General features: G+C 38.4%; 1 protein-coding gene across 1 annotated transcript; it reads left to right on the forward strand.

Moving 5' to 3' along the window:
- Positions 1–397: 397 nt before the first annotated feature.
- telo2 (TEL2, telomere maintenance 2, homolog (S. cerevisiae)) lies at positions 398–8,377 on the forward strand. The gene is made up of 21 exons (XM_086065355.1): positions 398–601; positions 850–1,206; positions 1,377–1,654; positions 1,927–1,995; positions 2,528–2,675; positions 2,800–2,902; positions 2,974–3,042; positions 3,170–3,311; positions 3,545–3,681; positions 3,825–3,910; positions 4,540–4,650; positions 4,827–4,915; positions 4,996–5,087; positions 5,326–5,442; positions 5,541–5,612; positions 5,695–5,853; positions 6,460–6,551; positions 6,641–6,740; positions 6,835–6,899; positions 6,977–7,092; positions 7,415–8,377. Exons 2-21 carry the CDS (start codon positions 866–868, stop codon positions 7,534–7,536), a joined length of 2,508 nt encoding a protein of 835 aa, XP_085921481.1. The 5' UTR covers positions 398–601; positions 850–865; the 3' UTR covers positions 7,537–8,377.
- The last annotated feature ends 580 nt before the right edge of the window (positions 8,378–8,957 follow it).

Here is an 8,957-nt window from a genome sequence, read left to right on the forward strand (position 1 = left end):
GTCATATAAAATTCAACATTTTGTGTTGTAGTATAGCTAACACAAATTAACTGGTTGATTAATTTGGTACAATTGCAGTAATTAAACAAGCAACAAGAATGTGTGTTGCACAGTTGTAGGCTAATAGTTATATTAAGTAGTAAATAAATTGAAATATGCTAATTAAGACTTTATGTCAGGAAATGCAAAGAAAAATCAAATCTATTTATCCAGCAACAGCAATTAAAAGAAATAAATGGCTTCAAATTAAAATTAGACACGAATTAAAAGCGTAGATAACACAGAATTGCGATAGGTAGCAGTAGCGTGCAACATGTATGGCTCTCAACCGGGGGTGGAAAACGAAAGATGATTGACGGAACCATTCTTTTGGCTCCTTGCTAACACGAACTTATTTTGAGGGAACACACAATTCAGACATGTCGTTCTCCACCTAATTCTTTGAAAGACTCCTCTGAACACGAAGCAAGATATTCTTGTTTCCACGGTCATTAAGTCGAATAATTTTGCTTTCTAAAACGAATATACAGATCCGCGTGTTACGTTTGAGCTGTTACGCAGACGCGAATTTAATTATCTTACACCTGCACTGCTGTACAGGGTAAGTAGAATACTGTACTGTTTTAAAATGTATTGTGATGTTACAAGTCAAGCTTAAGTTGAATACAAATGCTTATAAGATCTATCCGCAGTAGTTAAAAAAACAGCGATGTCGATAGATCAATTTTTTTTCTTAAAACAAGGTTTTTTAGTGTCTCTGTTAGATAAGTGCCTTTAAGAGGCGAGGTAATAAAACACCATATTTCATCCTTAACTGTCCCCACCACCCCCCGCCCCCTTGCACGATAGGAAATTGTCTCCACAGATGGAGGCTTCTACCCTGTCTGCTGATGTCCGTCTTGAAGTGTCCCAGTGTTTCAGGAGTCTCACCTTATCATCCCCCAAACGAGATGCAATCCATGCCCTTCAAACCCTCTGCTCTTACTTGGAAGAAGCTCCTGAAAACGCGAGCGCTTCGGTCCAGAAGGCAGAGTTCCGAAGGTCTCACTTCACTCGCACACTTCAGTTCCTGGTAAAGAACATTCAAGCCGACTGGTTCTACGGCCTGACTGCATCACAGCGTTCGGAATTATGGGATGGCCTGTTCCTGCGGGGACCTCCTGATCAGGCTCTGCTGGTACTGATGGAGGGAATTGGTGAGCTAAGGTACAAGATGCACTGTCGATGACGTATCTTCACATGAATTTGACATCACTGAATGAAAAGTCTTCTTTTTTTTCCAGGTCAAGTTATTGCTGTTTATGTTCTATTTCACATCGCGCAGAAAAAAGTGTTAAAGAAATCAAATTGTTATTATCCGTTGTTGTGCTTTCCAGACCAGGTTCAAACCTGGACCACTTGGTCAGCATCACCGAGAAGTTCATCCAGCGCGGTCGCCTTGCCGACCTGCTGTGGTCCTTCTGTCTCACCACGGGTCCCGTTGACTCCCCCCAGCTCCGAGAGGCCCTGCTAGCACGTATGGTGGCGCTGCCTGACCTCACTGCCAATAAATTGCAGCACAACAACAAGCCCGCCTTCCTTCCTCAGCAGTACTATCCTCTGCTGGCTAAAGAGATGCTCACTGCCTTAGAGCGCACTTGCAAGGCGCTCAAAGGTAAGATTTTTAAAGTCATTAAGAGGTTCGGCATTTTTTTCTAGAACTACATTATTCGAGGTGGGTAGAAACATGCTACATATTTTTTAAGGATAACTTCTACTTGTCAGAGTAGATTTAATGCAACATACGTTTTGCTTTTATGTGAGTATTTTTGTTGAGAAGAAATTAGACTCATTTTCTTTAGTTTTGACCTATCTATTATCCATTTGTTTAGGTTAGCTATATGTTTATAATGTACAGATACATTTTTCTTGTTTTATATTCGACAGATGGCACAAGCTGCTCCTTGAATTTTGTGGCTCAGACACTTGGAAAACTCTGTGCCCAAGGACACAGTGGTGAGTTTATAAAATACTGTACACATTATGAATTATTCTTTTTAAACACTACAAAGGTGTTAATAATTACAGTTAAAACAAAAGTTATATAATATTACATATTGCCCCATGAAGAAAGCTAATGTGTTGGGCCCGGCCGATATGATTCTTTTTTTTAGGCCAACTCCGATGTTTGGCAGAGTAAAATTATGAAAACCATTTAATCCTGATTTAAAAAAAACAAAAAACTTGTTTTGGGGTCCTTTAACACTTCAAACAATATTTTTTTCCATTAGCTTTGTTTTATATTGTAACGTGTTAATGAGTTTAAAAAAATAATAAAAAATCGGCCAAAAAAAAGGCAGATTTTTTTTGCTGATTTTAAGATAAAATATCGGCCAATTAAAATGGGCTTTAATAATGATTTTCTAATAAAAAAATAAGATCACTTTTACTTGAGAACCGTCACAAATCTGTGTCCTCTATTTTCTATTGATCAGTTTTTTAATTCATTTTTATGTATTATTTTTCAAAAATTAAATCCTCCCTGCAGGTTTGCTGCTAGCAGTGATGGCTCCCAAAATGTCCGGCTACACGCGCACAGACATGGTGTGGCAAAGGATTTGCTGCAAGCTGCTGGAAAACGTTCCCCAGCGCTGGATGGAAAGCGTGCTCACCGGCCTGGTGCAAGCCGTTCGTGGGTGAGGTTGCTGGGATCCCAAATGAAAACACCATAACAATAAAAACAAATTGGATGAACACATTTCAGTTGTTGTCTTATTACAGTATATGTCACTAATGTTATGGGTTTTTTCATTTTTTCAGGCCTGTTGCATTGGGTAGAATATTGGGCAATCTTGTATTAACAAATAAGACGGCCCAGTTTGTCATCACGCATAAGCTGCTGTTGCTACAATACAAATATGAGGTACGGTATTTCTTTAAGCGTAAATCCTGTAAAAAACAAATGAGATTTTGCAGTTATTTTTTTCCATCCAGACTCGTACGTTGAGAGTTGTTCTGGGTTACCTCGCTGCAGACAAGGGCAGAAGACCGCTGCTTATCCAAGTGAGTGCACAGAACGTCAATTTTTTGAAGCCATGATTATCCTATCTGAATGTATTCACATATATACACTACATATATTATTCTGTTGCATAGATAAGTAACACGGTGTTATTTTATGTGTTCTTAGGTGTTACGGTCCGTGTCCCAAGCGTGGGCCAACCCAAGCGCGGTGAAACACACCCCGCTGGAGCAGCAGCTGTACGTCAGCAAGGCGCTGCTGCTCTGCATCTGTCTGCTGGAAGATGCCGAGCTGCAGGAGCTACGTTCAGGTGCCACGTTCTCGATCGGATTTGTCGCCTTATGAAGTTCAGTCAATTGATTGATTGTTTTTGGGGTAGATCTGCCACCTCCAATATGGCGGTCACACGTCATACTGACGTATTGCAGCAACAAACAATACAAATGAGGGGTCTATGTATAATACTGTATGATATGCTCCCATGACAATGTTTCCCATTTTTAATCCTATTAACCGAGAAGGACTCTTCCCGCCCCCATTCAGAGCTTCTGCAATGCATGCTGGGAGGTATGCAGAGCCACCTGGACAGCAACGTGGTGCGCATCAGACATATGGGCATGATAGTGGGGGAGTGTCTGAGCTCCCGTATGAATATCAACGGAACCAAGCTCAAATTTGAGGTCAGAGTTTAATTGGCATGTGGAGAGAAAGTTATTAAAGGCACCTAATCAAATTACATTTGAACCTCTGTGCTCACTTAAGTATATCTAAGTGAATCCATAAATCATCACTTGAGCTGTTTGTGTATTGTATTGTACCGTAGTATGAACAAGATGAGGAAACACGAGAGCTGATTTCTCTTCTGACTCCTACTACCATGGACGAATCAGAGCCTGAGTCTGAAGATGGGTAGGTATCAATTACAATTCATCAACATATTTTGGAAGCGTATTGCATTCACCTGAAGAAAAAAAAGTCAGATTTTTCTGAGTAATTTTTTGGGGAGATTTGTTTTTTGTGTCTATTTTCAAATTATTATTTTTTTTTTCTGTTTTTTTTCTTTTCTGTTTTTTGCATTTTTTATTCTGTTTTTTGGAATAGTTTTTCCTTCTGTTTTTCAGAATATTGTTATCTGTTTTTTGAAAGAATGTTTTTTCTGTTTGTCGAATAATTTTTTCTGTTTTATGGAATATTTTTTCTTCCGTTTTTCAGATTTATTTTTTCTGGAGTTCGGTATAACTTACTTTCAGTTTTTTTGAATTGTATTTTCTATGTATTGGAATGTATTTTTTAATGACAGAAAAATATTATGAAAAAACTGAACAAAAAATTGAAGAACAGAAAAAAAATATTCCATAAAAAAGAAACAAAAACAGTAATTTCCCCCCGATTGCCCCCCCCATACGCTTACATAAAATATACTTAAATCCATTGCTAGTACATATCTTTTTTTAAAGAGTCAATATATTTGTAATATAACCTTCATGAAGTGATGCAGTGTAATGCTGTTTACTGATTTTATTTAATATCGCGTACAGGGTCAGCCCTCCTGAAGAGATCAGAGAAAATCCATTGATATGCAATGATTCATCACCAAATGAACAGGAAATCAAATCATCAAAAACTGAGCCAGACTCTGACCTCGATAGGTAAGTATTTACTGCACACATACACCATTCCAGTGAAAGGTTGCAGTGCATTTTTGGTTCATCCTGAACTTCTACCTAAAAAACCAATATCACTAACTTTTTATGATTTGCACAGTATGTTATGCAGTACAAGATCAGTGTAAATTAAAACTAAATTAAACTCTTAACAATTTCAGTGATGATGAGTTCATGCCTTACGACATGTCTGGAGATCAGGAAATAAATAAGGCAACACCACCACGTTACCTACGAGATTGTCTGGAAAGTAAGTTTCTATACTGCCAACCCCACCCCCCCATGGTATTATTTCATCATGTGCTGCCTGACTTTTTCCAATGCATACAGACTTAATTTCCTCTGAAGATCCGGAGCGCATGGAGCTCAGTTTAAGGGTTGCCGAGGGACTGGTGAGGAAGAACGCCTTCGCAACCAAAGAGGTACCAAAAAATATGCAATTGGTAATGGTCACTCTTGTCCAGTAGGAGGCAGCATTGCATCTCCTGTGTTGTACAGAGTGTCATAAATGTTGGAAATACTTTGAAGATGTTTACTTTTTTTTTTTTTTTAAATGTGCATTTATGTCTACATATCCGGACTTGAAGGATATCCTGTCGCTGTAGCTAATCTTCTGACCTTTTAAGTTTATAATTCACAGTCAATGTTGTGTTTCTTCAGATCAGTGTCCAGCTAAGCAAAGTTCTTCTACACATGGAGGATAAATACAGCATAAACGGCTTTCTGGCTCTCAGGCAAGCCACCATGGTGGCGCTTGTGGTCAGTGATTGCATCCCGGTATGGTCCGCCACCTCTTATCACAAGAGAATATCGCACATTGAAACTTATTTTCTGACTTTTTACATGCTAAAGTGTTGATTGTTGTTTGAGTCCAGGTGACAGAGTTTCTGAACGCAGAGTTCTACTCCTTAAACTACAGTCTTCGCCAGCGTCTGGATATCTTAGAGGTTGTGGGGGGGGGGCAAACAACTTCAGGCCAAAAAACTCTTTTTTTTTTGGTCCTCACAATAACTCTGTCCTATACTTCAGGTTCTTGTTCTAGCAGCTCAGGAGCTGTCAAAGCCAAACCCGGGCAACACAGATCCAAGCGTCACCGCAGATTTAACACCATACTCTGTTAACGACACTGCTCACTGGCAGCAGGTTGTTGACAAGCGCATACAGGCAAAGACCAAGCGAATCAGTAAGGTATTTAAAGCTCATACACGACTGCTCAAAAGTTTGGGGTCACTCAGTTTGTTTTACATGACAAAATAATGTTGTAATAGGGAGTACAGGCATGACAGAATTAGGAATGCCATTTTCATTATGAAAAACAAAAGCTTTATTCAGTCACAATTAGAATAGTGTACAAATGATTATTAAGTACGATCTCTTATTTCTTGTAATTAGATAGCTAAATAGAAAGTTCACTGGATAGCTAAATAGAAAGTTCACTGGATAGCTAAATAGAAAGTTAGTCGGATAGCTAAACAGAAAGTTACCCGGATAGCTAAACAGAATGTTAGCCGCATAGCTAAATAGAAAGTTAGCCGGATAGCTAAATAGAAAATTAGCCGGATAGCTAAATAGAAAATTAGCCGCATAGCTAAATAGAAAGTTAGCCGGATAGCTAAATAGAATGTTAGCCGGATAGCTAAATACAAAATTAACCGGATAGCTAAATAGAACGCTACCTCGATAGCTAAATAGAAAGCTAGTTGATTGATTTAAAGCTAGATAGATAGAAATAGATGGATTTCAAGCTAGAGAGATTGGTATTTTATTAATGTACAAGTCAAATTCACGTTACAGGGTGCCTCCCATCCTCGAGCAAAGGCCACAGCCAACCGTTACGCACCAGTTGCTGGGTATTTCTTCTTTCCTTTACTCAGGAATTATGACAAGTGAGTCAGACATTTCCCCCCATACATATACACGGTCATCTTTTGAGCTTAGAGCACTTTTACATGTGTGTTCATCTCATGTTTAATAGACCTCAGGTGACCTTCGACCTGTTGGGAAGTGACCACATGGTGCTGGGCAGGTTGATCCACACCTTGGGCGTCTTCATGCATCTGGCAGTGAATGTGCCGGTACTTGAATCATTACAATAAACAAACCCAATGTCCCCCTAAAGTCTCTTTACTAATGTTACAGATGACGTTATTTGACATTTTTGTCCCGCAGGTAGCTGCACAAATGGGTCGGGCTCTGCTTGACTTTGTGTGGGAAGTGCGTTACCACCCTGACCAGTAAGTAATTCTTGAAAATGTTGTTTTAATTTGAAATGTATCATTTGTAATCTAACAAGCAACGTTTTCATTTTAAGGATGGTAAGACGAGGCGTCCTCTTTGCTGTCTGCGCCGTCTTCATGAGCATGCCCAGTCAAAACCTTTTGGTGGAACTTACAGACCAGCTTTTTGAAATTAGATCTTGGCTGGCAGGTAAAAAAAAAAAAAAGAAGAAGTGTTTTCCTTTCAGTGAAACACACACACTCACACATAAAGGGACATTTTCAGAATGCACACGCAGCTGTACTGATTTCTGGGAAGAGGACGAGGATCCAGGATGTCCTGCAATGCACATTATTGTCTATGACGAGACTGGTTTATTTATGTATTTTGTTTATTTTTTATCCGTCCTGCAGCTTAAAAAATACTTTATTAAAATGTTAACAAGGAGATCTGAATCACCTCAAGTTTATTATTTATGTATTTATTTATTTTTATGTTTGTCTGCTGTGCTATTTTTTTTTCTGTCCCCAAGATGTGGCTGAGGGTGATCTGGATGCAGACTGCAGGAGTTTGGCCATGCAGAGTCTGGTGCTGCTGGATAAGAGCCTCAAGAAACAGCTTCAAAGTCCACAAGCGCTCAGCATTGAATCATGAGTAACAACAACAACAACAACAACAATAAAAATGCACCAGGTCAAAGTGAACGCGCTGTTCTCATAAAGACTGCAGATGTTGATTGTGGCAGTCAAAGGAAGCGGATGACACCAAACACTGACGAATGTCCCTAAAGGTGGGATGACTTTTTCACTTCCTGGAACATGAGGTCAAGCAAACGAAAACGAAAGCACCTTTGGCTCTGCAATTGAAAGTACACACACATATTTCTTCTTTTTGTTCAAACTTCAAATCATGGTCAAATCAGACCAATTGAGGATAATAAAAAAAAGAAGACATACTATGCTATTTTATTGGTTAATATTGTGTGAAGAGGATATCCTTTATATAGTACAGGTATATCCTTTTGTCTCTTTCTTGTACAAGCAGGTCTCGCTATTGGGGTTGTTTGTTCGCAAAGGACATCCTGTGAATATTTATGTACAGTATGTAGTCATACATACGCTGGAAAAATAAATAATGCTTCCTCCTGTGACAAATGCATAGTTTCATGTGAGAATGAGTTCTCTGAAATACAGTTTCCCTTATTAAAAAAATGGCAAAAGATGACAATTTGTAATTGTACTCTGTTGTAGTTACAGTTTTTATTACACTACACTTGCAAATTGTGTGATGACCATGCAGTGGCCTCAATTTTTCTTCATCAATGTCAACTATCAAACAATACAGTTAAATGAAGAAAAAAAATTGTACATAAAATCAAGGGCAGCCATGCATCAAGTGTTATTGTGTGCTAGTATTTGTATTTGCACCTGTGTCCCTTACAGAGTTCACATGATACAATACTTTAGAGTGCTATTTTTTATTATTAAAAGCACATTACAACATTTTTGTTGGTGTTTTTTTTTGTGAGACTGGAATAATTTAATGGAATTTATATTAATTTTAATTGGGGAAAGATAACGTGACACCCCGTGAACTTCAAAGTCTAATGGCCATGTTCCTGTGGGAACCCGTGCAAATATGGTGCATAGGCCTACACAGAAGGTTTTCAGGACTCCCTCTTGAGCAATTAACGTCTTAACCACTGTCCAATAAAAATACACACATTTATGGGATGTACAGCATAACGACCATTTTAATTGATTTCACAAAAAAACAAACATTTCTAATTTGACCCTCATTGTACACAATTTGAAGCATCTGAACAATTATATATATATATATATATAAAAATTTGTATTTTGGGTCACTTCACTAAAAGTCATCAAATATTAGAGTGAACAATTTTTAAATGTCACAACGGGTAAAATATAACTTGGTACTGTAATAATATGTGAGGATAAAATAGGATTACAAAAGGACTGAAAATTAGCAACATCTTCGTGACTCCTAGCACTTCGGTCATGTTCGTTAATTTCCGTAACTCCTCCTCCAGTGCAACCTCAGATGTTGTCAGG

The sequence above is a fragment of the Leptonotus elevatus genome, chromosome 20 (genome assembly GCF_054856555.1).
Source record: "Leptonotus elevatus isolate MCC_2025b chromosome 20, RoL_Lele_1.0, whole genome shotgun sequence".
NCBI classification, from domain to species: domain Eukaryota; kingdom Metazoa; phylum Chordata; class Actinopteri; order Syngnathiformes; family Syngnathidae; genus Leptonotus; species Leptonotus elevatus.

Bases quoted from the DNA above. Each gene is read 5' to 3' on its own strand.
- telo2 (XM_086065355.1), top strand. From the start codon at position 866: ATGGAGGCTTCTACCCTGTCTGCTGATGTCCGTCTTGAAGTGTCCCAG. The intron at 3,043-3,169 runs GTGAGTGCACAG...ATGTGTTCTTAG, and splicing joins GAAGACCGCTGCTTATCCAA to GTGTTACGGTCCGTGTCCCA. The intron at 5,613-5,694 runs GTTGTGGGGGGG...CCTATACTTCAG, and splicing joins AGCGTCTGGATATCTTAGAG to GTTCTTGTTCTAGCAGCTCA.